Source organism: Umbelopsis ramanniana (genome assembly GCF_025399195.1).
Source record: "Umbelopsis ramanniana AG unplaced genomic scaffold K450scaffold_32, whole genome shotgun sequence".
Lineage (NCBI taxonomy): Eukaryota > Fungi > Mucoromycota > Umbelopsidomycetes > Umbelopsidales > Umbelopsidaceae > Umbelopsis > Umbelopsis ramanniana.
Window position 1 is genome coordinate 75,936 of NW_026252118.1, and position 26,335 is coordinate 102,270.

The 26,335-nt window shown below is 42.4% G+C and overlaps 9 protein-coding genes and 2 non-coding genes across 11 annotated transcripts; 7 read left to right on the forward strand and 4 right to left on the reverse strand.

Annotated features, from left to right (window-relative positions):
* Nucleotides 1–343: 343 nt before the first annotated feature.
* On the forward strand, nucleotides 344–2,306 carry K450DRAFT_243683 (uncharacterized protein). The gene is made up of 3 exons (XM_051589465.1): nucleotides 344–468; nucleotides 548–952; nucleotides 1,021–2,306. The coding sequence occupies exons 1-3, from the start codon at nucleotides 391–393 to the stop codon at nucleotides 2,176–2,178; spliced, it is 1,641 nt and encodes a 546-aa protein (XP_051444068.1). The 5' UTR covers nucleotides 344–390; the 3' UTR covers nucleotides 2,179–2,306.
* Nucleotides 2,307–2,490: 184 nt separating this feature from the next.
* K450DRAFT_243689 (uncharacterized protein) lies at nucleotides 2,491–4,643 on the forward strand. Its single transcript, XM_051589466.1, has 7 exons — nucleotides 2,491–3,225; nucleotides 3,306–3,356; nucleotides 3,428–3,633; nucleotides 3,699–3,780; nucleotides 3,839–4,035; nucleotides 4,120–4,267; nucleotides 4,341–4,643. Exons 1-7 carry the CDS (start codon nucleotides 2,691–2,693, stop codon nucleotides 4,442–4,444), a joined length of 1,323 nt encoding a protein of 440 aa, XP_051444069.1. The 5' UTR covers nucleotides 2,491–2,690; the 3' UTR covers nucleotides 4,445–4,643.
* On the reverse strand, nucleotides 4,644–7,233 carry K450DRAFT_243693 (uncharacterized protein). The gene is made up of 10 exons (XM_051589467.1): nucleotides 7,069–7,233; nucleotides 6,911–7,006; nucleotides 6,758–6,848; nucleotides 6,553–6,696; nucleotides 6,353–6,485; nucleotides 5,764–6,288; nucleotides 5,494–5,696; nucleotides 5,243–5,405; nucleotides 5,029–5,178; nucleotides 4,644–4,962 (listed from the first exon to the last, which is right to left on the reverse strand). Exons 1-10 carry the CDS (start codon nucleotides 7,223–7,225, stop codon nucleotides 4,843–4,845), a joined length of 1,782 nt encoding a protein of 593 aa, XP_051444070.1. The 5' UTR covers nucleotides 7,226–7,233; the 3' UTR covers nucleotides 4,644–4,842.
* A 1,217-nt stretch (nucleotides 7,234–8,450) lies between these two features.
* Nucleotides 8,451–8,524, forward strand: K450DRAFT_t57. Its single transcript has one exon. It is a non-coding gene; the product is annotated as a tRNA-Asn (tRNA).
* A 146-nt stretch (nucleotides 8,525–8,670) lies between these two features.
* On the forward strand, nucleotides 8,671–12,451 carry K450DRAFT_243700 (uncharacterized protein). The gene is made up of 4 exons (XM_051589468.1): nucleotides 8,671–9,244; nucleotides 9,317–10,874; nucleotides 11,051–11,444; nucleotides 11,509–12,451. The coding sequence occupies exons 1-4, from the start codon at nucleotides 8,872–8,874 to the stop codon at nucleotides 12,286–12,288; spliced, it is 3,105 nt and encodes a 1,034-aa protein (XP_051444071.1). The 5' UTR covers nucleotides 8,671–8,871; the 3' UTR covers nucleotides 12,289–12,451.
* A 1,394-nt stretch (nucleotides 12,452–13,845) lies between these two features.
* On the forward strand, nucleotides 13,846–13,918 carry K450DRAFT_t58. Its single transcript has one exon. It is a non-coding gene; the product is annotated as a tRNA-Lys (tRNA).
* A 408-nt stretch (nucleotides 13,919–14,326) lies between these two features.
* On the forward strand, nucleotides 14,327–14,935 carry K450DRAFT_272300 (uncharacterized protein; the record flags this gene model as incomplete). The annotated part of the gene is made up of 3 exons (XM_051593049.1): nucleotides 14,327–14,544; nucleotides 14,607–14,712; nucleotides 14,783–14,935. The coding sequence occupies 3 exons, from the start codon at nucleotides 14,327–14,329 to the stop codon at nucleotides 14,933–14,935; spliced, it is 477 nt and encodes a 158-aa protein (XP_051444072.1).
* A 458-nt stretch (nucleotides 14,936–15,393) lies between these two features.
* On the reverse strand, nucleotides 15,394–16,758 carry K450DRAFT_243707 (uncharacterized protein). Its single transcript, XM_051589469.1, has 3 exons — nucleotides 16,726–16,758; nucleotides 16,218–16,626; nucleotides 15,394–16,144 (listed from the first exon to the last, which is right to left on the reverse strand). The coding sequence occupies exons 1-3, from the start codon at nucleotides 16,749–16,751 to the stop codon at nucleotides 15,752–15,754; spliced, it is 828 nt and encodes a 275-aa protein (XP_051444073.1). The 5' UTR covers nucleotides 16,752–16,758; the 3' UTR covers nucleotides 15,394–15,751.
* Nucleotides 16,759–17,647: 889 nt separating this feature from the next.
* K450DRAFT_243713 (uncharacterized protein) lies at nucleotides 17,648–20,180 on the reverse strand. The gene is made up of 6 exons (XM_051589470.1): nucleotides 19,261–20,180; nucleotides 19,055–19,185; nucleotides 18,547–18,987; nucleotides 18,378–18,481; nucleotides 18,183–18,289; nucleotides 17,648–18,118 (listed from the first exon to the last, which is right to left on the reverse strand). The coding sequence occupies exons 1-6, from the start codon at nucleotides 20,130–20,132 to the stop codon at nucleotides 17,806–17,808; spliced, it is 1,968 nt and encodes a 655-aa protein (XP_051444074.1). The 5' UTR covers nucleotides 20,133–20,180; the 3' UTR covers nucleotides 17,648–17,805.
* Nucleotide 20,181: 1 nt separating this feature from the next.
* K450DRAFT_243716 (uncharacterized protein) lies at nucleotides 20,182–21,967 on the reverse strand. Its single transcript, XM_051589471.1, has 5 exons — nucleotides 21,682–21,967; nucleotides 21,500–21,612; nucleotides 21,314–21,423; nucleotides 21,172–21,241; nucleotides 20,182–21,101 (listed from the first exon to the last, which is right to left on the reverse strand). Exons 1-5 carry the CDS (start codon nucleotides 21,922–21,924, stop codon nucleotides 20,219–20,221), a joined length of 1,419 nt encoding a protein of 472 aa, XP_051444075.1. The 5' UTR covers nucleotides 21,925–21,967; the 3' UTR covers nucleotides 20,182–20,218.
* A 79-nt stretch (nucleotides 21,968–22,046) lies between these two features.
* Nucleotides 22,047–25,872, forward strand: K450DRAFT_243718 (uncharacterized protein). Its single transcript, XM_051589472.1, has 5 exons — nucleotides 22,047–22,244; nucleotides 22,342–22,408; nucleotides 22,475–22,587; nucleotides 22,657–23,916; nucleotides 24,006–25,872. Exons 1-5 carry the CDS (start codon nucleotides 22,097–22,099, stop codon nucleotides 25,778–25,780), a joined length of 3,363 nt encoding a protein of 1,120 aa, XP_051444076.1. The 5' UTR covers nucleotides 22,047–22,096; the 3' UTR covers nucleotides 25,781–25,872.
* The last annotated feature ends 463 nt before the right edge of the window (nucleotides 25,873–26,335 follow it).

A 26,335-nucleotide genomic window follows, 5' to 3' on the forward strand; every position in this document is an offset into this window, starting at 1 on the left:
ATATTGTTTTTGCCTTTGCGTTTGGTATACTACTATTCCATGAAATCCCACCTATATCCAGCATTTTAGGAGCAACATTGATTGTGGGATGCACTACTGCGCTAGGCTTACACAAATGGTATATGAATAGTCTTCAAGCTGCTCTTGCCAGACAAAACAGCGTAACAACGACTGTCACTACTACTTCTACATAGATATAATGTGTATTTAATGCCATAGACCAGGAGCTTACAGTATGCCATACATAAAAGCATGGTCAAGCAACTCCGTCTGACTTTCAATGCCAATAAAAACCACCTGAACCTGTACCTGTGAAAAATAATTTCCTAGCCGCACAGACACGCGTCGCGCAGGCTGACTTTTCTACTGTGACATGGAACTCTCTGTTTAATGGGTGTTTCTCGTACACGGTCTAAAAGCTTCAAAAGAGCTACAGAAGAAAACGATGTAGAAAAAAGCGATAGAGATGTAAGTAGAAGAAAGTTTTTCACTTTTGGGTAATGAATTTGAAATTTGGCTCGTGCTAATGTTGTTTTGCATTGACTAGGATCAAGATCAGCCGATCGAAGCAAGTGTCCCAAAAACTAGCCAAAAGGTCAGGCAGGGAACAGAAGATATATGGGACGTTGGTGCTGTCTACAGCACAGATAAAATAATGCCCAAGAAACCGATCGTCACCTACTCTAAAAAAAAGTATAAAGCACGACCCGAACTTAGCAGCCTTCTTACTAGTTTCCATGCCAAAGGAAGCAACCAGCCTAAACGAGCAGATGCGAACCATCAAGTGAGCAACAGCTCTTCATTAAAAGAGATTAAAGAACTCCAGAGTCGAACACTGTCCACTGGTGATGCGAGTAACGCAGCAACACTGGCAGCAACGACTGCAATCTTGCCACGCAACGATAAGCAACCAGAAACCTTGATCAGGTCCACACAAAATGACACAGACCATGTTAGTGTACAGCCCATTTTTTTTTTATTCATCCGACAGTCATTATTTAACTTCCTATTTGTTGACAGATTGATCAAGATCATGACAATATCATCGTTGATATCGATAATGATGATGCTACAGGAGCATCTTCTTCTGTTGCAGCGGGAAAGCAAAAAGCAGCTGTGGGTAAAAAGTCGGCCAGCAGTAAAAAATCGCTCAGTATCAGTCGAACGAGAAGAGAAAAACGAATGGAAATGGATCAAAATGAAGGTTTGCAAGAGCCGGTCGATATACAAAGTAGTTCAAAGAGGACGGCAAGCCATTTAGACAGTGGCGAGATGGACCATACAAAGACACCACAACAAGCAAAAGTAAACCAATATGAGAAGGCTCAAGACTCGGAGACACCGCAGGCAGACGAAGCCGGTTTCGGGTTCGAGCGTCTTCAAGACAGCCTAGATCGTCTCAATTTGTCACCCATAGGCAACATCAATCCAGTTACTAAGCGTATCGTATCGTCAACTCCAGTGGGATTTAGGATACAACAGCAACGTCATGTATCGAAACCGATGAAATCATTTTCGGAATCTTTAAAGCAGGCCAATATCGATATTGAAGATAAAATACTAGATGACAACGACAATATGACAGATGATATTGCAACAAGTGTGTTTACTGACAAAGTACCAGAAACCTATTTGCAAGCACCAGTGTCTCCGCCGACGGGTCTGGATGGCGGCGATACTCTTTCACAAGCTCTTCCTGATAATAACACTTTGGCGCCGGCGTCAGCGACATCCGAGGTTTTACCTCAGCCTACCAACACTCTGCCGAATCTTAAAGAGCAACGAAAGGCGATAGAGGCCTCGATAGCCGAGCCTAGTCTGCATGATGCTTCCAATGAACCAATCTGGTCACCGCCAAGGTCACCTTCTATTGAAATGGCTCGTCGTCAATCACAACGGTCCGACACACAAAATACGATACCAGAAGGGCTATTTGAATGGTTTGGCAACAGCATCCAATCGCAAGTCGCTTCAACCGAACCAAATCACAATGTTGATGAGGAACTTGAGAACTTTTTGACACCAGAACAACTTGACATGACTGTAGAACAGTTTATGCGATCCATTTATGAAGACAAAATTGAGCAAATTCGGAAGGAAGGTCAGAAGCGGATAGACAGACTGAACGAAGAACTGGCACGAGTACGAGCCAAACTTTTGGCTGAACTTGATTCATAAGATGATTTTGTACATAGAAATAGCGGAATATATTGTCTTTTTTTTCCCTCTCCCATGGTCGGTTCTGTCTCTTTTATGTTCGATGGCAAAGTAAACAGTAGGTCGTAAATATGACTTGAGGAGGCAAATGGGGGTTTCCGTGAGCAGCAAAATTCTCCCTTTGGTAGTCGATCGAAATCTACCATGTTTTGTGGCTCGATACGCCAGCCATTGGCACTACATCATCGACACGACCACTGGGACGACTAGTGTCTAATGCGGATAATTAAAAAAAGGGGAGAGCTTGTGGGTATCTAATATTGTGCAATTTTTTTTTTTGGTTGCAATTGAAATAATTTATTTCGGCAAACTCTAGAAATATTGCTCTGCGCCTACGTCGATCATATTAAACAGGATGGTAAGCGAAGGGCGAATGGCTATTGTTATAAAAGTGCATTGTGGTAGATACATTTGAACTATAGACTTGCCTTTTTACCTATCGCATTTCCTATATTTCTATTCACCGATTCTTCATGGTTCAATTTTTCAATATTGCAATATCCATTTACTTACTGGTTTGTACAGTATCCAGTAAAACTATCAACGTGGATATTGCCCGAAAGCAGCATCCGACAGTGAAGCAAGCATCAGAATCTGCACATGATCGAGCAACATCTATTCGCATCAAAGGCTCACGTCTTGCTGCTGGCGATGCACTTCCTACGTTTTCACTTCTAAATGCTCAATTCAGCTATTATATGCCCATTAGTCTTGGTACCCCTATGCAAAACTTTTCTGTTGTAGTGGATACGGGATCATCCGTATTGTGGGTTCCAGATCAAACCTGTGGCAATGTTTGTGTGCGAGCGCCCGATTCGTTCAAAAGTGAAAAGTCATCGACTTTTAAACAAGACAAGTCCACTAACCTGCAAGCTTATTATGGCTCTGGGAGTGCGCACGGTATTATGGGAGTAGATACCCTATCCCTCAACGGAGGGGCTTTCAAGATCCAAAAGCAAGAGTTTGGTCTTGCCACTACCCAAAGTCAAGTTACCAATAACGGTGTTGGTGAGTACGAATGGCTAATGATGAGGATTTTTAGCGTTTGGGTACTTTGACTAATGATAAGATATGTATACTACTTGAAGACGGCATTTTTGGCTTTGGTCCTGATCCCTTAAGCATCTACAGCAACACCAGTAAGCTCATTCGTATATTGACAAGTACAGATACATTTGCTAAGCAAGCAATGACAATTTTTTCTGTTCAGGGAGAAGCACTATAAAGTCTCTTTTGACAAATCTCATCGAGCAGAACAAAGGCTATTCTTACGTATTTGGTGTTAAATTCGAGCCTGTACCTAGTGGATACTATTCTTCCATGAATGGGAAGATGGCCATTGGTGGTCTTCCAGATCCCAAATGGTATCAAGGAGACATTCAGTGGATTCCCAGGATCAAGACCTCTCGAGCGGCAGTAAGTTGCAATAACTGTGGGGTGTACAAAGATGCCGACAATTCTAATTTTTCGTCATTTTGCAGGAATTTTGGGGTGTTGGTGTTGACAGTATCAACGTTAATGATAAGCCTGTCATCAAGAGACTTTCAGCCATTGTTGACACTGGTAAGCGATGTATTCTCTATTTTGTTTATCGCTGTATCTATTAACGCCACGTACACAGGAACCACTTTGATTATCGTTTCCAATGAAATCGCAGATGCCGTGTATGGAAGCATTCCAGATGCCAAGATCGATCCCTCCTCTGATTTGTGGAGCATTCCTTGTTCAGCTGTCGGTACACTGCCGAATATTTCTTTCGTCATGGATGGCAAGAATTTCAACTTGACACCATCGCAGTACATACTTCCAAAATATCTGGTAAGCTTGATACTTCATGGAAATGGCTTATAGCTTAAAAAAAAAAAAGAGAAAGAATAGGATGTTGACTAGAAAACACGATAGAACACCTACTGGGGAGCACGAAATCCAGATTTGTGCCTGAGTTTCATATACAGCACAGACATGTCCTATTCCGGATATGACATTCTGCTTGGTCAAAAGTTTTTGGAAAACTACGTCTCCATCTATGATGGAGATAAGGACAGAATTGGTAATATATGACATTTGATTCATTTGTAGAAGCTAGCGGCCAAACTAACGCTCTTACTGACCTTTTCTTACAGGACTTGCTCTCAACGCGCAACTTAGCAAAACCCAATCTACGAAGGCTAAACCTACCGACAGCAGTTCCAACTCCAAAAAGAAAGGACAGCATAAGCTAGTTTAATTGTACCTCTCACTAAATTTCAAGCCAGACAGCTGCAATTAGCTGTGTTTATTCGTGGCTGTTTATGCCCTACCTATTGTAACTCACCTCGTATGCCATTTATAATGTTATAGTTCAATCCTCTTTCCCCTTCATCTTATTACCTTGCGCAAGCCGTTACCTCTAGCTGAACTATGTCTTTCTCAATTTTACCTATGTCTTTTCACTTAACATGTACCAAACTAGTTCATACACGTCATTTGTATCTATCAATTTATTGAAATGTCTAGATGGTAGTAGCAAAAGGTGGTACAATTGATTGCATCAATATAGGTTACATAGTGAAAAATAGGCCATCAATGAAAATAGAAGGCCACACACAGAGTATAAGGTGGACCTGAAGAAAAAGGGAAGTGCATTTAGTAGACAGCGGCTTGTCCGTATTTTCGAATATCGCTGGCGCCATAGACGGTTCCATCAGGACTGCGCATAACAGCCTGCACGGCAGTAATTTTCATACTTTTGGGAAGCACAACAATCTGGTTGACAAGCGGTGTGAGAACAACATGGTAATGAACCTTGAAAGAATATTGGAAGAAACTTACGTCGTGTCCTCTGCTCTGCAGAGCATCAATGTACTGTTTAGAAAAACCGTCCTCCAAAATAGCAGTATTGGGCATCAATTGATGGTGAAGTCGTGGAGCAACAATGGCGTCGAAAATGTTTTTGCCATAGTCGACCACATCCAGAATGACCTGTATAATGAATTCCTTGTCAGCTCTTTGTTGATATCATTTTAGTATCACATATGATACTTACGCCCAAAGTTGCAGTAATAATCATGGAGCCACCAGAGGCACCGACAGCCATTTCAAATTTGGAGTCCCGCTCAATTATAGTAGGGACACAAGACGAGAGGGATCGCTTTCCAGGGTAGACATAGTTGTAAACGCTAGGTTGCAAGCCAAAAGCATTTGGGATTCTGTTTTTCGATTTAAATCATATCAGTATACGAGATTCTATACATGTTCAAAAGGTTCACAAGCTTTAAAAAAAAAGGGAATAATTACCCAGGGATTGAGAAGTCATCCATCTCGTCGTTCAAAATAATGCCGGTTACCGGGTCCATAATGCGTGCACCAAATAGTAAGTTGACAGTAGAGGTAAGGGCCACTGCACCATCATTCTCATCCACGACGGAAAGATGCATGGTACCATGTGCTTCCGAGTTGTCAAACTTTGGGTTATAAAAAGTGGGCTCATGAGTGTGATCCTATTGGAGTGAAGTTCGTTTAATAGCCATTCTCATCAAACTATGATACTGCAAATGACAAGCTTACATCTGAAATGTTGGCACGAGCAAGTGAAGCCCAATCTTTTGAGATGATTTCCTCCAATCGATCGGCGTTGTCAACATAATCAGGATCTCCCAATTCGGTTCTGAAAGCAAATCCATATTTCAAAGCCTCTACCAAGCGGTGGACATTGAGACCAACTTCTCCCAGTAGACGCAAATTGAATCTCTCCAAAATGTTGAGAGCGCTAATCAAAACATGCCCACTAGTAGGAGTACCTCCGGTAACGATTTTGCGCCCATGGTAATATGTCGAAATAGGAGGTCGTACGACGGCTTGGTAATTCTTCATATCCTCCATGGTCAAAATACCACCATTGTTTACAGTGGTATTGACAATACTAGCGGCAATTAACCCTTCATAAAAGGCATCAGGACCTTGTTTGGCGATAATTTCTAGAGTATCAGCAAGTGATGGTCGCTTTATAAGCTGCCCTTCCATTGCTAATTGACCGTTGGGAGCAAACACAGCTGAAAATGTGGCATCTTGCATGATCCATTCTTTTGCAGACTGCAGAAAAACACACTGGTCAGCCATCGACCAATCTTTTTACCAAGGTTGTCCAGTAACCTACCTGAAGACGCTGAGCTAAAAGCCGTGTTGTGTTGAAACCGTTTCGAGACATGTCAATTGCTGGAGTAAACAATTCTTCCCATGGGAGCTTTCCGTGTCGTTCATGAGCTAGCTGAAAGCCTCTAATTTCTCCGCTGAATATATATAAAAAAGAGTCAGAAACGGTGACAGTCTTATATATGATGTATACAATCAACTTACGGGACACCAACTGACAACCCACCGACTTGCGCTTTGGATGGATCCTCTACAAACATGTCTTTGTGTGAAGCTCCAGGTGCTGTTTCTCGAAAATCTATAAAGTCATATGTGCCATTGGGAGAGCGAATAAGCATAAATCCGCCACTGTGATGAAAAAGTTTAGTATTGATGTCGAAACTTAGCTCCAGTTCGTCGACAAACCTACCCTCCAATACCAGTTGCAAAACTATCAATTACACCAATGCATAGTGCAGAGGCAATAGCCGAGTCAACAGCATTTCCGCCTTTTTTCAAAACTGCAAATGACAATGGTTAGTAATCCCACCACCATGCTTAGCAATCATACAGTACCACTTACTCTCAATTCCAACATTAGAGCATTGCTCGGCTTCAACAGCAACAGCACCATTCTTTCCTTCAACAAGGCCACTAGAGGATGCTGGTTTATGGATTTCTTTACGTTCATGCGTCAGTTTGTGAAATTCCAAGATCGGTTCAACTTGCTATATTACTTACCGGTCGAAAAAAAGAAAGTGCTCAATCCAACCACAGCAGCGATACCGAGCAGCAAGGCACCCGCTTTTTTGGATATAAGAGGTTTGCGAGAATCCAATTGCTTTGGCAAGAGTGTACTTTGCTCTGTTTGACCTTGCTCAGCTGCTGATAAGGACATGATCAAAAAGATTTGTCATGTTCTTGTCGCCAAATGACTTTTTTTATCTCGGCAGTGGAAAATTTAAATTCCGGTAAGTCATTGTACACCCTTTCATTTCGGCAAAAGTCAACTCGCCTGCTTACACTAATCTTTCAACATTCACCACTATAAATTTAAAATCAACATTTCATTTTTATGAAAGCATCCATGGAATGATCTGTACTAATTTTTTTTTTCCAGTTCTACTCCACCAATATAGCCCAAGCATGAAATTTACGTCTTTCATTATTAATGTAAACTTGTATTATCGTAAACTTTCAGTGGAAGTCGTAGAGTGCTTGCTGTAAGATTCTCCATTCAACATCCATGATTCATCTCATTCTAAGAGCTTTTATTTCCGACAAAGAACCTATTCGTTGGTACAAGAAGCTTTAAGCAGGCTAACACGAGGGACAACGCCTTTTGCACTGAAGCTTGCTGGGGAGAAATCAGTTGCCCAAGAAGCTAAGCACCAGAGCAGTTCACACACAGCGTAAGGTTTTCATTATCGACTAATTGATACAAGGTGAAGGAAAAAAATAGTTTCATGAAGTTCTAGGCAATTTGGTGTACGCTATAATTCGCGCTTTTATTATGGATGATATGAGAAGAGGTTCCCACTAGGCATGTTCGACCTGAAAAAGTTACAGAAGGCTGTTACTGATATTTTTTTTTAACAACGAAACTGTGCCAAAATGTAAATTAGTCGCCACGAGATCCAAAAGAAAAAAATTGTCAAATAATGCGCGGTTCAAAACTTATTACATACTGCAAAGGGCAACCCCAGGAGCATTTTATGTTAATAACCTGCACTATTTTGTCTGAATATCCATCTTGTCGGCATGTTATAAAGCTTACAATTTTATGACTATTATAAAATAACGCCTGAACAATGATAATTCTCCTCTTTGAACGGTTATACTGCTTGAATATGGCGAAAGACCCTCTTCTATTGAAGCCATTGTGTTAAAAGTACTTCAGAATGACGTTTAAATCATCTCTCAAGCATAACCTTCGAAACATTCACAGATAAAAATTGTTTTCGCTACATCAGACATTATGTTTTGTAACTTTATAAAGTTCTAGCAAGGCAAATGCTTCGTATATAACTTACTAGCCGACAACTAATAGCATGTACGTGATCAATACCTCAATATTTTTATGTTTGAATAAGATAACTATCAAAAACCAGAGAAAATAAGAAGCTTCCGTGGCGCAATTGGCTAGCGCGTCTGACTGTTAATCAGGAGGTTGGAAGTTCGAGCCTTCCCGGGAGCGCATATTTTTTTCACTTTTCGAATTAATTTTTGGTTACCAATTTGGCTATTTTTTCTTCCAAGAGTTAAACTTGGTTTTTGACAGTCTGCGTCAAAAAGGTTGGTACCAGTTTAATTAAAACATAAGGAAGATAGCTGTTATGTTTGGCTGCAATGTCACAATTTAATTATTTTATTAGAATGCTTCAAGTTGTTTGGCCGAAACATATATATTATACCGGAACATCACATGCTTCAGCGTTTGTCCTGTGACGAAACCTTGCCCCAGCGTTTGACCTGGGTCGTGAACTCGTTCTAGTCCAACTGTCACCTTTTACACTGTTTGCTCGAGAGTCATTGTGCTAATCAATGTCACTCTCATGGTGGACTTTTGGCTACACTAATAATACACAAGAGGCTACCCCTGATACCAAAGATTCTGTCATAGTCGAAGCGCCAAACCGCGCTTCCGATATTGTCAAGGAAAGCACTATGGACACCATCCCCAGTAGACCATCACCCAAAGCTGCCTTCACTGTAGAGTCGACGGCGCTCACTGCGTCTCCTGAGGATTACACATTTGATGACACCACGACTGAATTGTCCGAGGCACGAGGCCTGAATGCCAAGATCTTGGCCAACCACCAAAAGCGAGGAGCGTCGTTGCCATTGGAGAGCTCTAAGTTGTCCTCTACCATTACAATAGAATCCACCTTAACAGAAAAGGCACCTGAGAAAATGGGTATGTTATGACAGTTTTATCTGATATACCATGGCTTCGATCCAGCTATTCACTATTTGCCTTCACTTACAGTGACAACTTCTAAGGATAGTCTTCCATCCGATTCTCCCGCGGATAGTCGAACTGCATCAGTTTCCAAAGAGCAACTTAGAGCTAACATGTCTCCACGACTGAAGCCACGAGAAAGAACGAACTCTGTAACTTCCACTACCTCCTCTAGCTGGATGCAGAGGCTGAATACACCACCGAAAGCGACAGCCGCGACTCTCTCTAGCGGGATCTCCGTTAACGGCGATATTCAGCTTCATCCTTCCAATATTACAGCATTAATTGGTCAACACGATGGTGATTCTCATTCCGTTTTGACTGCTTCACCGGCTTTATCTGCTGTCGACCGGCTGACACTGCACAGAACTCAGAGCCTAGACCTGAAATCGAACACAAGTCATTCAAACGACGAAGCAGATCCACCGCACGAACCCCTCCCTGAACCTGTAGGAAAAGGTACTAGTGGAGGCAGTGGTGGAGGTGATGATGATGACGATGCCAAAAGCCAAAAACGTAAAACAAACGGCGATATTGATGACTCTCACAAGGAGCAGACACATGAAAGCCATGACGACGTAAAGGTTTCTGATGATCTGTCTTCAGAACAAAAACAACAGAAACCGACTAACGATTCAACCACGACACTTTGGTCATGGTTTGCCAAGCCTAAAGACGCATCCACCAATCCGACGCAAGAGGAAAAACCGACCATGAATGCTCAACCGCAGTCGTCGGAAACACCTATAGAAGATGATCGACAACCCACACCATCGATACATATACCTGAACCCGATAACAACTCCAGTCATTCAGCTGCTCACCCATCGCCTAGAAATACCCCAGAATCGACAACAGGTCATTCCACATCCCAAACCAGCTCAAGCTGGGGATTCTTTTTCCCAACCACTTCGCTTTCAGATAAGACATCTCAAGCCACCCCTATGGAAAAGTCCACCTCCCAAACCGAGTCTGTTAAATCAGGCACTGCTAGTGTAAAGGAAGTAAATGCAGCCAAGTCTGAGCAACTGAAAGGTAGCCCAAAGCTTTCTGGCATCGATGTTGATAAAAGATCGAACGTGTCTTCAATCAAAGACGACACGGTGGTGAAGAAGAAAGGCAGTTTATCTTCCCTGACATCGACTAGCAGACCTACGACCAGTCAACGGACAGTGTCAGGATCAACAAATGCAGAGGATAAATCCAAGCAGGTGGTCATAATAGAGAGATCCGCCAGTCAGGATAAGGCGGGGGACACTGCATCGTTAGCACCATCGTCTGAGATCAGCATGGGCAAGAGCACATCGACGAAAAATGTTGTATTGCCAACATTCAACTCGCAGTTCAAATACACACCCACCATGGAAATAGCGGCGAATAACTCGACTCCAACAACTTTAATTAACAAGGCTCTAAATGCTATTAATGGGTTATTCGCCAGCAAGGTTCACAAGAGTTACAGTTCTAGTGATAATCTATATCGCTTGCGAGGTGTGCGGGAGAAAATGGCCAACTTTATACAAGATATACAGTTGGAACCTGATACAGTAGCCAGCAAAAGATTTGTCGTTGTTGGAGTTCATGGGTAAGTCTGTTTTCTTATGATAATATCCCACGTGCCCGAGCACGTTTATATTGATTGGCACCTTTGTATAATTTTCAGGTGGTTCCCTATGAAGGTATGCTTCCACGTGTGGAATGATACTAGCAGCTTATCTAAGCCAATAATTTTAACCGTTCTCTCTTCCTGTAGCTTGTAAGGAGTATGATTGGAGAGCCTACTGGAACCTCCACCAAGTTTTGCGAGCAAATGGTCAAAGGTCTCCGGCAATATTTCAACAGTACGCATGGTATATCTATACCAGATGATGCGATTACAAGCATTCCATTGGAAGGAGAGGGAAAAGTGGAAGATAGAGTCCAGCGATTGTATGATGCTTTGGTTGGCAATTCAAGTTGGCTAGATGCCATTTCTTCGGCAGATGTGATATTTTGGGCTACTCACTCACAGGGTACACCGGTCTCCTCACTACTTCTCGCCAGGCTACTGCATGAAGGTCACATACATATGGGAAGGCAGCAGTGCGCTATGTTAGCTATGGCGGGTATTTCCCAAGGTCCGTTTCCAGCTTTGAAAGGAAATCTCATTGTCAAGGTATGGTGTTTGGCATTTCGTCGGCTGGGATTTTTACGCATACATCTAATGATCAACTCTACAGTATTTTGAGGCGGATGCAGCCAGAGAGCTGTTTGAATTTATGGACTCTTCGACTGAGATTTCTAAGAAATTTCGTAAATCTTTATCCAGCAATCTCACCGCAGGTGTTAGGATGGTGCTTGTTGGATCTATGCAAGATCAGGTTGTGCCTCTTTATTCAGCCGTTATGTCGAGCGCATCTCATCCAAATCTATTCCGTGCTATCTATATTGACGGTCATGTCTACAACGAAGACGACTTTCTTATCAACTTGATTATATTTGCTCTGCGCTTACGAAATGCAGGAGTCTCAGACCATGGTTTGCTAATTCATGTCAGTGAGGTTTTAGCCGGAAATTTATATGCTTTAGAAGGCGGCCATTCCACTATCTATGAAGAAGTAGGCGTTTACACCATGGCTGCTCGCTATCTATTTGAGACCCCTCCATTTGGCAAAATGACAATTGCTGCCTGTTCCCCACCTCCTCCACCACCATTAGCTAAACCAGAACAAGACATAATCAAGGCAGGCGAGTCAGCCCCAGTATACAATACCAAGCGTTTACCTTCTTGTGACAACGAAGAGCCAGAAATGGAAGCCTTCCAGGCTAGACTCCGACTGAATCCTTTCTATCTGCCTTGGGCCATGCGTGGTATCTGTGATGATGCGAGAATCCTGAACGACAAAATTTTGAACCAGGAACTGGAAAGGTTAAGAACACTCTTTGAGAAATGGAATCCAATAAGCGCCAAATTGCGTGAGATCAAATTCCGTTTGGAACCTTTAAAAGCCAGACTTTGATGATCACATCCCTTACTCCATCCCTTGCCATCGCTTTCTCTGTAGACTAATATTATTATTTTTAAAGGAAAGTCTGCTATTATTGTATCTCTTCACTGCATTCAAGTTTCCGTCAGCCTGTAGCTATAATTTGTTCAACATGAAAAATCCCCATCTCCAATAACCTCCTCCCCTATTAGACAGGTTTATACCCGACAAAGCAATAAAGTATACCGGGTGTAACAATTATGTTGGGATTATGTCTATGTCTGCTGTGGTTTATGTAACTATTTTATTCGTAAGAATAAATTCATCGCCATAACACTACCATTTTCTTACATGATACCTATGGGCCCATAAAGACCCATTCAGCCAATCCGATGCAGGGAGACGTACACATTACATTGACATTTGGCAACTCATGTGCATTCGCGGACGACATAAATTTTTCTTTCCACAGTTGAAACTCTTGCCTCTCCTAGGGGCCCAAGATCCATGGGAACAGGATTTTCATCTTCGATAATGTCCTGTTCTATTCTTGTTTCTTTTTTTTATGATCAAAATTGGCTTTATTTATGACATTGGTAAATTTTTCACTGAAATGTAAGGAACAGATGCTAATGAGATGTACTATTCAGCAATATGTATACTTGGGTAAGTGATATGGACGTTCTGAGACGTCCGTCCTGTTCTATTCTTGATTCTCCTAAATAAATTATTTATCTCTAGTAATGTCTTTGCAACCCAAGCTACTTCTTGAGATATCCAAAACAAAACAAAAAGTCAGTATCCAACTTTCATACTATTTACGTGGTTAGCACTGGCTCCTGTGTCTGGGATTACTGCTTCGAGCAACCGACTGATTGATTTAACTTCCAAAATGAGTTATCTAGAACTCACTGCGTCGGCGGATATAACTGACTTCCGTTGCGACCTTCAATCGAGGCTTAGGGCAAATACTAAATGGAAGTTTACTGTACTCCCATTGCGGCTCTGGAAAAGGAATTGACTTGTTACCACGGGTTCCTGGGGTAATAGATATATATATGTTCTTTGGCTGAGCAACGGAGAAGATACATATACTAAGCCTCAGCCACCACGACCAATATGGCTTGTGGTCGGATTTAAGTATATGGCTTGTAGTAGACGAAGTCCTAGTATAATTTGGCTATGTCAACGGGAAAACTTCTAGAACGAAATAATTAAGAAGATTTGAATTAAAACACTTTCGAAACAAGTATAGAATAATGGTAGATTTAAAACAACGAAAAATGCAGTTAATAAAGTTTCTAAAATTAAGAAAGCAATTAAAAAGTTTTTCACTCCTGTTTTAATACTATCCCAACTTGCTAAAAGACAAGTAGGAATAATAAATGTTGTGAATAAAACAGAGGTAGTGACAGCCAGAAATCGTAAAGTATATATATATATTGTGGAATTATAGTCAATAAGTAATATCTCTTGAGTAAAAACTGGTCGTTTGCACAGAGATATTTCTATTAAAAACGCCACGGAATGACTAGGTAACATACGACTCTAACCCTTAGTAATTTTTACGACTTCAAGACAGCAACAAATGCCCGGCTAGCTCAATCGGTAGAGCGTGAGACTCTTAATCTCAAGGTTGTGGGTTCGACCCCCACGTCGGGCTGCCTTTTTGTGTCTTCTAAGGATTTTTTTTTCACATTTTGCTTACTTAGATGGTCGCATCCAGGCATGAATGTACAGACAAACGAATGAGCTTGCATTAAGGGTGGCTTTTGTTTTTTATCATTGAAATCAAGAACGAAGGACCTTGTAGTGTGTCAGTGGATGTATTATAATCATTTCGGTCATTACCTCAGCTGCGTTATGATAAACCTGAGCAGCGGTGAACGCCAGCTCAGGCTCGATAGTATCCATCAAGTGATTCAGAGAAAAAAATAGGACACTTCATCAAATAAAACATTCAATACTGTATCACCACCATCAATTAATTTTGTGCTCTCATTTGCAGCAGCACCGTGCACAATTCCTAACATTTACCGCATTCGAACATCCATTGTGAAAATACCTATATATGAACGACGAGGTGTCAAGAATTTTTAACAAGTACTCTATTCAACCCTCCTCAACGCCTTTCTACATCATGAAAAACTTCTCTTTCCTCTCATTGGCCTTTCTAGTGTTCGCTGCTCGCTTGTTGCAAGTGCACGGGTTCTGTATCTACAACAGCATGGATCCTGGAAACGTACTGTATCTAGAAGAATTTGATGGCTTTGGGAATGATGCAACCTCGTAAGTTCCAATGACATAAAGCGCTCTTTTTCCTTCCCCTCTCATACTAATTGTACTTGAAGAGCATTCAAATACGATTACTTGGATGGTGGTAACCGTGCTTGCTGCTCTTATCACAACAAGGACTGTGTAGCAGGAGGTGACCCAACCCACATTATCCAAATGGCCGTAAGTAAGCCATCATTTTATTCTAGTTATGAGAAACACATTAGATTTCATCTATTATTATTTTCAACAGGTTGAACTGAGCAATACTAAAGGCTTCGTTACTTACAAAGAGTGGGTTATTAGTTTTCCTGGCGGCGGCTGGGTCAATGTCTCTGGTATCACTGGCCACGAAGTAGCAGACTCTTATGATGCTGAGGGAAACCATCTGGCTCATTATATCTAAATTAAGTTGTACGATGCAAACTGTCTTTGAATGAAGCCACTTGCTATTCTTAAGGTTCTGTCACAAGCTGGCATATACCAACGAATAATTTTCTGTCTCCTTATTTTATTTTTTCTTCAAGATGAACTATCAGAACTATTCAGTATCGATTTTTTAATATACAGTATTCCTTCATAAACAATTAATCATACTTATCTGCTCTGCTTATCAACAGTTGACTCTTAAACTAGCTCTAGCATTTTTAAAAGAAATAGTGCTGTTATTGTCGACTCCTGTGTAAGAATGATGGCAGTTTGGGGTATAGCCTGAAATTGAGCCACGAAGCTAGGAGATGAGATGTAGACAATATTTTAGTGGAAATAAAATAAACGTTTGCAGAGGTATGCCATTTGAGAATAGCACATGCATCTGCAAACGATTTTTGAGCCAGCCAGATGCGGACGTTCGGGCCCAATCCAAAATTGTCAAAGAAACACTTTATAGGCATACTGTTATTACAAATTAAGATAAAGCAAAAAAGTCAATACGAAAACGAAATAGAGACTGAGGCGATGAGGCCGATAAATGTTCTGCTGTGATGACACAACAGGTGTGCAAAGTAGCTGGTAGTTCTGAGTACTTTACAAAATAGATATTCATAAAAGTGACAGCCAGCCCACAGACATCAGATGAAAGAATAACATGAAAGAGAGAAATTCCTCTCCGTCTTATACAAGAGATACAATGCAAGAGATAAACTATAGATGATATCCCTTCTTCAAAAGAATGGATGGATGAAGGAGAGTGAGGAGGGTATAGTCCCAAACAGGCAGAGAACTAATAGTCCATGTCGGTATCATGAGCAGGCATATTGATGAAACCTGGACGATGATGTAGTTGGTTTTCAGTGACAGAGTGAAGTGACGGTAAAGAAATATTGGAGTAATCTTCGTCAGCCTTGAGAGCGGGCAGTTTAATATCTTCATTTCCAGCTGAAGCCATTTTTACCGTCCGCAAACGATCCAACCAGAGCTCTGCACGGTCTATAGTATCGCTGAAGATACCAGACACTGAATGGAGCATCTCCACCGACTCACCACCTAGTTGCAAAAGTCGAACTGCTGCTTCCTGGGAGTTAGAGTCTGGTTGTTGAGTTTCCATACCGTACGGCCGCATTTGTGGTGAAGCTACGGGCGAGACAGTGGTCGATCTACTTTCGTTGACAAGAGCCTGCCATCACGCAGAGGTTAAACATCAAGCAAATATAGTCCATTTTTCATACAGCCAGTGCAAAAATACATACCCATTTTCCCGGCAGATTAATTATAAAACTCCTCACAGCACTTCTTGCATGGGCTGGTAACGAGGAGCCGGCATATTTACTGATGATTTCGACGACTTTTCTCAGAGTGTCGATAATCTCTTTTTTCACAGACGACAGAACGGATGATGATGGTCTCGCTACGGTCTGTGATGATGAAGGGTTGGATGAGGTGGCCAGAGATACCAAGAAGTTTCGTAGTATTGACATTTGTTGGTCAATGTGGTTGACGGCATACTGAAGCCAGTTGAGGCAGTATTTCAAGCATTTCATACTCTCTTCACTAATAACAGCAGCTGTAGTACCTGCAGCTGATCCTGCACCCACTACTAACTGCTGCCATCGGCTTCTAGATTGTGACGAAGACTGGCGAAGGATAGGTGATCGTGATCTATTTGAAGCGTTAGTTGAATACGGAGCTGAACGATGAGGTGAAATGGATCTAGTGGCCACACGAGGCTTGGGCAGTAAATCTATTTGAGTAACTTACGTTAGTTCAATGTAAGTGTTAGACATTACAAAAGGTGAGAGAGGTAAAAAAAAAAGAAATAAAAAAAAAAGAGAAGTAGAGAAGTTGATGACAAAGGGTAAAGTAGGAAAAGCTCGGACCCTTGAGGGGAGTTGACAGATTTTCACGTGTTACAAAAATTATTATTTTCATACCTGATGTAGTGCTATCGTTTTGCATTCGATGAGCCCTTCGTCTGGAACCTTCGAGCGATGTATTTGCCAGAGCTTTGGTAATAGGCATATCTTCATCTTCCATAAGTGCTTTGATTGAAGAGCTTTTACCATCCCTCAATTGCATGTCAATCTAAACAATACAAAGATAAGACAAAATATGTCAGCAACCACATGTAAAAATTATAAAAAATAAAGTCCTATCGTCGGTTTTACCTTGTCAACCGGTTTATCGTCTCGGAATGATTTGCCAATTCGACCATAAATAGGAACAGCTATAGATCGAACACCCGATTCTACGTATCGCATCACTTTACTTTGTCCGTAGGCTTTATAGGCTGAAGTCATCCATGAGGACGATGACGTTTGTTGACTGGACGGAAATCGATCATATGCAAATTCGGTGGCGGTTGGGGTTGTCAGAGGAGTATTGTGAGTTGTCGATCCATTGTACAATGAAGGTAGTGAAGATGTATCTAGAAAGATCACATAATGTTATCATTGACTGCTTGTCGTTCGTAGGACCCACCGGTTTCTTTTCAGTTTATTTTTACTTACCACTATTCGTCCGCGAATGACTGTGACGAGAAGAAGTCAAAGCTTGGTCTTCGTTACGGCCATCTTCAGCCCGACTCTCGTGTTCGTCGTTGGATCTACACAGATCCCCGATGGATAATTGTGATGGGGCCGACATGCTTGTGATGAAAGAGCAGAGGACACGAATCCTAACAGGAACGAGTGGGTAATTTGCTATGTTGGGATTTCACGTGAAAGGCCGGCTATGGGTTAAAACTCAGGTGGGGTAAAATCTCAGGGCAGTGTGAAGAAAGCCAAAAAGATGTATTTTTTCCAATTCATAAGACATATAGACAATAAGCAGAGGAAGAAACTAATAATGGTAAGCAAGATGCTGGAGTCCAGCAGGTCCAAATAAAAGTTGAGGAACTGCCAAAAGATAACCAGCGGTGTGCTTTTCACCAGGATCAATTTCAGCTTGAATCCAAAAGCATAATTTGTTGCTGCCTTCCTTGTCAAAATAGCCAGCACAATAATTTCTTCGACCCATCAATTTTTGATTGGTGCGAGAATTGCCATTAGGTGACATCTTGAAGATATTGAACATCTTTTCTTCCGTATTGCCGTTGAAAGATACAGGACTAGCATTTTGCCCCAAATACGTGAGTAAAGCTTGTGGAGGAGGTCTAAAACGGAACATGTGAGTACACTGAATTTCTCAGGATACATCCCCAAAGTAAAACTACATACGCATTAACGATAGCACTGGAGACCACTTGCATCATAAGATGCGGATCGCCTTCTTCCTTCTCTCTCATATCCTTTGAGTATAACTTGCCAGCCGCACAACAATGAACCTATTACAGGAATTTTTATGATGTTAGAGCTGATGATCCTTTTTGAGGTGGTATTTCCGCTCTCACCCAAAAAAAAAAATTCACTTACATCTCCGGCAATAAAAGACACACGAATCGATCGATGCTTTGCAAACTTTTGAAGTCTTTCGATAAATAATTTACGTTCGGACTCATGACCAGCAGCTCCCCAGTCTGCAAGACAAAATGTCCATAAATATGTAGTTATAGCATATTTTGAATAAACAACTCAAACTTACGATCATTCATGTCGTCCAATAGTTCAGGGTCACCGTTCCAATTATTCAATTGTCCATTAATAATATCACCGAGTGCTCCAGTCTTGCCTACTAAAGTAGCGAGGTTGAAATCCCTGATTCCACCCATGGCGCTTTCGAATAATGTCAGACGAGGATAGATGATAGGTACGCCGGTCACCACGATTAAATGTCGGGTGGTAGGCGGGACCATGCGGTACAAACATTCAAATATACGGTGGTATGTTTCTGGTCGACAAATGTCGTATTTTGTTCTTTCTCCTCTAGCATCCAGACACAGTAATGAGACCTGAGGTCCCAGGTTGGTAAGAACGCTGTTGCAAGTGGGTAGTGTACCACGAATCAGGCCATCCGCTTCAGTTCGCTTAAGGGTAGTGTGGTGTTGCAAAAGAAGGTAGAAGCGAACTGCATTGGCAAACAACACTGGAAAAGTGGAAACCATGTTAAACCCTAAAGATTCCATGCTTGTACGCAATATTGATTTGTTTACCTTGAAAGAGTTCAGTATTCTGCATGTCATTAGGGTAACTGCCGTAGCCATCTATGATATCGTGATCATCCCACATATTCACCGAAGGTATAGAGGCAAAGGCTTCTGCCACCAATGGATTTCCCTTTGGCCTAAATTTATCTAAAAATTAGTTCAAAGATACCTGGGGTCACAGCTCTGATGATTTTTGCACAGAGAAAACCTACCCAAAGCAATTAACATAGTTGTTGAAATAAAATGCTTCCATTGGTTCCTCAAACATGCTGCGAGGTAAAGCCATTCGCTTTGGAATATCCGTCTCGGTAATCCACGGTTTCATAAACTCTTCCTCAATCATATCATCTGAATACAGCTGATCGCCGCCTCCAATCAGAACATGAAATGGCATAGTCGCGTGTTTGTCGAGGACGTCCTGCCACAATGGGTGATTGGGAGCGCCAAGCTCTTTCTGAAGTGGTTTAGAAACATCAGCGAAACCATTGCAAGAGTAGAACATGAACCGCATATTGTCTTGAACCGCTGGTAGATGAAATGTGAAGTTCATTCTAGTCACGAAGCAAGTGGCAGTGTAAACCACGGTTTGGTCATGCTCCGCCAACGGGATTTCCAGAGGGAAACGCCAAAAGTGAAATTCATTTCGGTACACATCCAAGAGATCTGGGTGGGCGTGCAGAGTCCTAGAAGCACCTCTTTCTGAGCCAATATGAAGACTCATAACCGGGGGGCTAGTGTCATCCGATACAATGAGACACGAACCTCGCCATACCTTTGCAACGTGATCGATACGATCATATCGAAGTAGAGGTCCGATGACTACGTTGCTAGGATGGTGCTGAAGAGCCTCATGCTGCTGTTCTGTCTGACGCTGGGTCTCGGTTGGGAAATGGTGCGCGTGCGATTCTTGGCCAGGGTGGTGAGGGCGGTGGTGACTGTGCTCATTGACCTCAAGCCTGTTGAATTCGTCGACAGGGGGTGACACACTATAGTTTGAATAATCTTGAGGTTGAGGCATTCTTTGCGAGTACTGACCCTCCTGAGGGTAGCCAGGCATAGGCATTTCCTGTCTTCTTTGTGACATTGTCGACGAAGAACTCGATTGAGCAAAAATGTACTGGTGCCGGATTCAAGTAACACATACACACGTGCTCCGATGGAGTGGGCAAATCATGAATCTTTTTTTACAGCAGTTGAACGATGACGGGAAGGTAATTTTACACGAGCTACGGTATCAGTATATATGTTATCTAAATCCATTTTAGAACCTGGTGGCCGTTGGGCATTGTCTATGGGAGTTCTCGTGTTTGGCGTTTCCAAAGGTTTGTTGGTGGTTTGGACGCCTTCCGTGTCATACTCTTCCCTATTTACTGACACAACAGCTTCTTCTGATTCCACATTGTCGCCATCCCAGTTCAAAACTTCAGGTGCAATGTGGGCTACGTAGGGCTTGCAAAGAAGTTCTATACTGCATTTTTCGCTAAGAGCTGCAAGCGCTCGCTGAAATTCTCGACGCAGTCCAAAAATAGAGATGTCATCGGCTGAGTTGCCAAGATTACGAGACGTATCGAACGGTTCCTCTATACACAGCATTCGGTAATTTCGTCCAAAGTCCCAGCCCTTGGAGCTCTTATCAAGATGAGTGCCATGTCGAAGAGATATGACCTGCTTCTCGTAATCAAATTCAACAGCGTAATGTCTGATGAAAGCATACAATAACCCACCAACACTTTCGCTGTTAGCGGTGCCAAATCCGTATAATGAATCGAGGTCATCATTAAACCATGTTGCAGGCTTTTTTCCTTCCGTGTCGTGTAAAATGGGCAGTATGGGTGGCTGCCGCATTTGCAAAAAATTCAATATCATACAAATCCATGCGTAAATCGACAAGGTGCCACCATTGCCTGCATCGGTAAGCTGCCTTTGTTTCGCCCAGTGTTTGATGATCATAGTCAGTGGCCGCACTCGTGGATCAATGTCAATGAATGTCCGAACCATCTTCGTATTGTGTAGTGCAACAGTATTGTTGACATTAATATCGCACGCTAGGTTCCTAAGTCGCCATAGCGTTTGTTAGCTCTGGCATCCTACAACTCATGACTGCCACAGAAAATAGTACTCACAAATCCTTATCCCAAAGTCGCACGATGGGTACTTTTGCCCATGGTATGCATTGTACTCGTTGCATGCCATCTATGTAAGGAAGTTGCAACAAATACTGTTAGCTTATTGCTGATAACTAAGTCATCAATTGACCCCACATACGCTTTTTAAAACTTTTGGCAAGTATTCGAACATTCTCTAGTTCCTTTCGATTCGTTTCTATGCAAATATCTACATCCGAGTACGTCGTGGCAAGTCTATTTTGTGAAGATCTTGAAATAGGGTAGAGAGCAAGCTTAATGACACGATTACTCTGACTGGTAATTAATTAAAGTGTGTGTCACCTACCCAAAGACATGAGTCGATATATCGTAGGATGGCCATTCATTTTTCAAGATCTTGTTGATCTTTTCTACAAGTTGAAGTCGATGTACATGGCTTTCTTTTGTGGGTAATAGTGACTTTTAACGAGATCAGATCCGTTATCATTGGTGTCTTGGGCGATTCAAGTCATACAAACGATCTTTTACCTCATATAATTCTAGCATATCAAAGCTTAACATGCTTTCGTCTTGTGGATCAAGTCGAGTTGGTGGGGGTTCCAAAAATTCTCTTCCAAGTAAGATGGCCGATGGGACAGGATAATAAGAGCTGGGATGTACCACTCGAGATCTGTCATTCGTGACGGCAGGCTCCTCATTATGACCCATCTTCAAGTCTTGATGTTCCGACCGAGAAGCTCTCGATTGTAAAGAGGCTTCAAAACGATCCATTGATAAGTTCAAACGTCAAGTTGTTTCATATGCTATAACTCGGTAAGCATGCGCGTAAAGAATCCCTGCCACCGGATTGAAAATTTGAGCTGTTGAGAATTTGTGACTTCGCATTTGAATCCGTTCTTTGTCGCCAATACTGCTGCCTTTGTCAGGTTGTTCAACCACTGCAATGCTGGATCTGAGTGCCCTGCGAGCTGCCGCATTACAGACTCGTAGAACTACATCCGACAATGGTTATAGAGACGATCAAGAGGAGGGCGAGATTTTCGATCCCACAAGTCTTGGTAGCCATGACCATCATAATCACAACACACATGGTAATTATTAAAGCAAAAATCGGTACAAGCAAAGAGTCGTCAGTACGATTCGAGCCAAACTGCCTTTCATTCAAGCTAAATTTACATCTCTCAAAAGATATGTCGAATAGGATAACCCAAGAAGATACTCTCACTCGTTCATATCGGTCTCAACCTTCTATATCGTAAGCTATTGTTGAATGACGGCATGGTCCATAAGACAAATGTGATTCTGAAAATTGTTATTTAAGCAGCACAACCATACCTCAATCAGTCGTCAATACGTCGCAGGAAGATTCAGAAAAGAGAAATTTATCAATACACCACAGTAAAGGATCACCAGTATCAAGTATCACCTCAGACGGTACGTTCTTTTAACGGTTCTGCGCCACCCAGTAGGCTCTCAGTTTTAGCTGATCTTTGTATTTATTAGACAACGACGTTGAAAGTGAATTAGTCAATTTGAGTGATATGGGTATAGCACCGTCAGCTTTCATTAATTTTGGAATCGCTGAAGATGCCATCGTTGCTTTTTGCCGAAAGTACGGTCTTCCGATACCCCGGTTTCCAGAACCTAATGCTGAGAGCATCCAAAATATGTCAATACAACAAAATGCATTTGCGCAAGATCCCAAAACATACAACACTGATTTGAGCAACACACAAGCACAATATAACAGCGCTGATACAGATGATGTTACTCATCCTCAACCTTACCCAAGTACGGATGACCTTAAAGCCCAGAGCAATTCGAATACCGAAAGTGACATGGAAATATCAGATATTTCTGATCAAGACCAAGACCAAGACCAAGATCGAGAGGAATATCCAGAGCTAGAGCATGCATCGGATAGTGATATTGAAGAAGATATGGAAATAGAAGATTCGGTTGGAACCAGTACTATCATAATGACTGCGTCACGAGTGGATTCAGGAGACCATTGGGCTGATCCAGAAACTCAAACTTCAAGCACACAATCAATACAAACTCATCAAGAGCTGACAACCGGTCCATCTTTGCATCACATAGTCAAGTCTACTGCACAAACAGGTGATCAAAAAGCAAAGAAGGTTGCTCAACGTCCTTCCGCGAAGATCAATAAGCAAGCTAAGTCCCATAGGCAACAGGATTCATTAATACAAGCTCGCAACATGGATCTTCTCCTGGATGTCTCTCGTGATTCTGAAGTTATGACCGACTTGGCGCAAGAGTACTTCCGGCCCGTCCTGCCTGAACTAGAGTCGCAACCGCAAAGGACATCGGAGGGAAGAGAAAAGGAGGCAACAGCGGCAGTAGTAGCTGCGACCACCGATACAGATGCATTGACGGCAAGATTCAAACAGATTGCGGATATGAAGAAGATGATTGAACAAATGGAGCAGTCTAAGAAGAAGGAGAAAATACTTGCTTCGGATGGAGAATCACCATCTCCTTCTGGTGTTGGCTCAGTCACCCCGCAGCCTTCAGCCATATATGACCAGTCTACAACAAATACCCCTTCGATTACAAGTAGCCCGCTAAACGAGGACATGCAGGAGGCAGCGGCCGAGCTTGTTGCTCGAGCACAGGTAGTGGTCAAATCTGCCAATGCTCAACAGCTGTCGGCTCTGAAGGCAACGGATGATCAAAATGTAAATCAGCTTTTGGAGAGTTTGGAACAAAACGACGAAAGCCCAACAGGAATCCGCGAAGGTAGGAAACATTTCCATATACATTCTAAATGATAACTCTCGTACTGAAACTGCGTTACCATCAATGTGATATTTCGTCTGGCATGATAGACAAGAGTTCCTCAACAGCATTAGCAAATGAAGACGTGGTCATGTCTGATACCTCGGTTAGCGACAAAAATGGAACAAGCAGTTTCAACTCTCCATTCACTGAATATGAAGAACAGTTGAAGTCATTGCAGCAGCTCGAAGATGACCAAGACGAAGCTCTTCGTTCCATAGAAGCGAAGATCGAAGAGATGAAGAAGCAACAGGAAACTATGAGATTGCAAAAGGAATTGGCTAGAACGAAAGCACTTGGTGTTCGAGCAAAGTTATCAATGCTACAAAGGGCTTCTGCTAGCCCAAAGATACAATCACCTGTATCTACTTCCAAGAATCCCTCCACTCAGCCAAGCCCATCACCAGCAAAACGGCCGTCTCCTTACGTGGAGGAAAGTAGCACAACAGGAGAAATGCGGCATGGATCATTATCACGGACGGGAGTTCGACATCAAGCGAAACGTGGAAAGTTCGACCGACCTGTTGTTGAAAGCATGCCTAATGCCGATGTCGAAGCGGCACGAATCACCATGGACGAAATCATTCATTACCCCCGCAACGATACGTTACCACTTTTTAATGAAATTCGTGACCGTTTGGCAAAAGTCATATCGACAGAGGGATTTCGTATCAAGGAAAAGTCTGTCCACCTTACCGACAATCGTCACGATCATATTCGCGTTGTCAAACGGCCTCAAGACTTTTTAGAATACTACATGGATCCTCCATCGCCTCAAAACGAAACCTTAGATACCCCTTCTCTCAATCAACCAGATGTTTCTGTCAACTTGAAAGATCACGGTCGATCCCATGATATGACTGAATTCCAACCATACCAATCACCTCTTCATCGATTTCGATCATTTCAATATTTTGGCGGACCTTCCAACAAATCCATGGCTTACAGCAATCCAGTAGATACCTCCAAGAACTTGTGTGCATTTGAGCTTGCTGGTGGTACTTGCAATGACGATACATGCCGATCACGGCATTTTCGTGATTTTGACCTTTCCCCGACTGATGTTATGCAAGATTTATTGACCTATTCACGTGGTGAAAACGATGGAATGCAAATGAAGGATCAAAAGACTTTAGAGCGAATGTTTGCCACTATGGATGCTGCCAGGACAAAAAAGCCAGCTACTTATGTGCGTGCTGCTCTAGACATAAGACGCCGCAACCTATCTGGTAATCAGCTTCAGAAGGTTAGCTTTATACCATCACCAGCAAGACGTCAAGAAGTGATCAAGCGGAAAAAAGGAGGACAACACACTGTTAAGCCAGTGGCACAAAAACTACCCATGACAAGCGCACTGCAACCTATGCTTATTCCTGGTTCGACGGTGGAATTGCGGTATTTTGAAGTGGACGAAAGGAATTATCCTACTGACGCCAAGAACATCCCTGGCTGGGTACGTGCTGTTGTGCAAGCTCTACCATCTAGCCAGTTTGCAGACTATGACAAGGCGAACTCGAAATCACTGGATCTGAATGCTGCTATCAACATCTTACGGCAAGCGCTTGCACGAAATCCTACGTCTGACCTTTTATGGTGCCTCTATGTAGAGCTTTGGATGTACCGAGGGGATGAGAAGATGTTTGAGCGTGAAATGGAGCAGGCTGTCAGAAATGTTCCATATTGCTTGGATCTCATGTGGTATAACGTCCTGTTGGCATCGACAGTTGAAGACCAACTAACAGCAAGTGATAATCTACTGCGATACTTCAACAGCGACGAGGCGATCAAAACAATCGGTATAGTTGCAAGAGAACAAAACATGTAGGCATTATCATGAACAACTGACCGTAGTGTACTAATCGCATTCCCTAGACGACGACTCAAGATCAAGCACCTTGTTGGAAATCCTTTGTAGGCAAGCGGCTATCCTTATTGCCAACGACCGGCAACTGGCAGCCAAACGGCTTCTTGCGGGAGTATTATCGTCTACTTCAGTGGTGAGAACTGCTATGAAGCTACGCGATCAGGTTTTATTGGCAGCTTGCTATTTTCATGTCTGTGCCTATGAGCGAGTGCCTATCTTAGTGTTTCGACATCACTTTGCTAAGCGTTATCACAGCGACCAAAGTTACGCCGTTCCGCTTTTTATTGTAGTATGGAACGAGGCCTTGGCGGCAAGTTCATTTCAAGATGTACCTTGCGTAATCTCTTTTGAGCGCCAGTTAGAGGCTTCTCTAGCTGACGCTTCAGATGCTGACCACATATTATTTTTAACCGTGATCACCAATATGTTAGAATTTCTAAAGCGATATCCGCAAGCTAAATCCGACATAGCATTCATCAAAGAAAGGCTGGAAACTTCCCATTTCTTACCTTAATG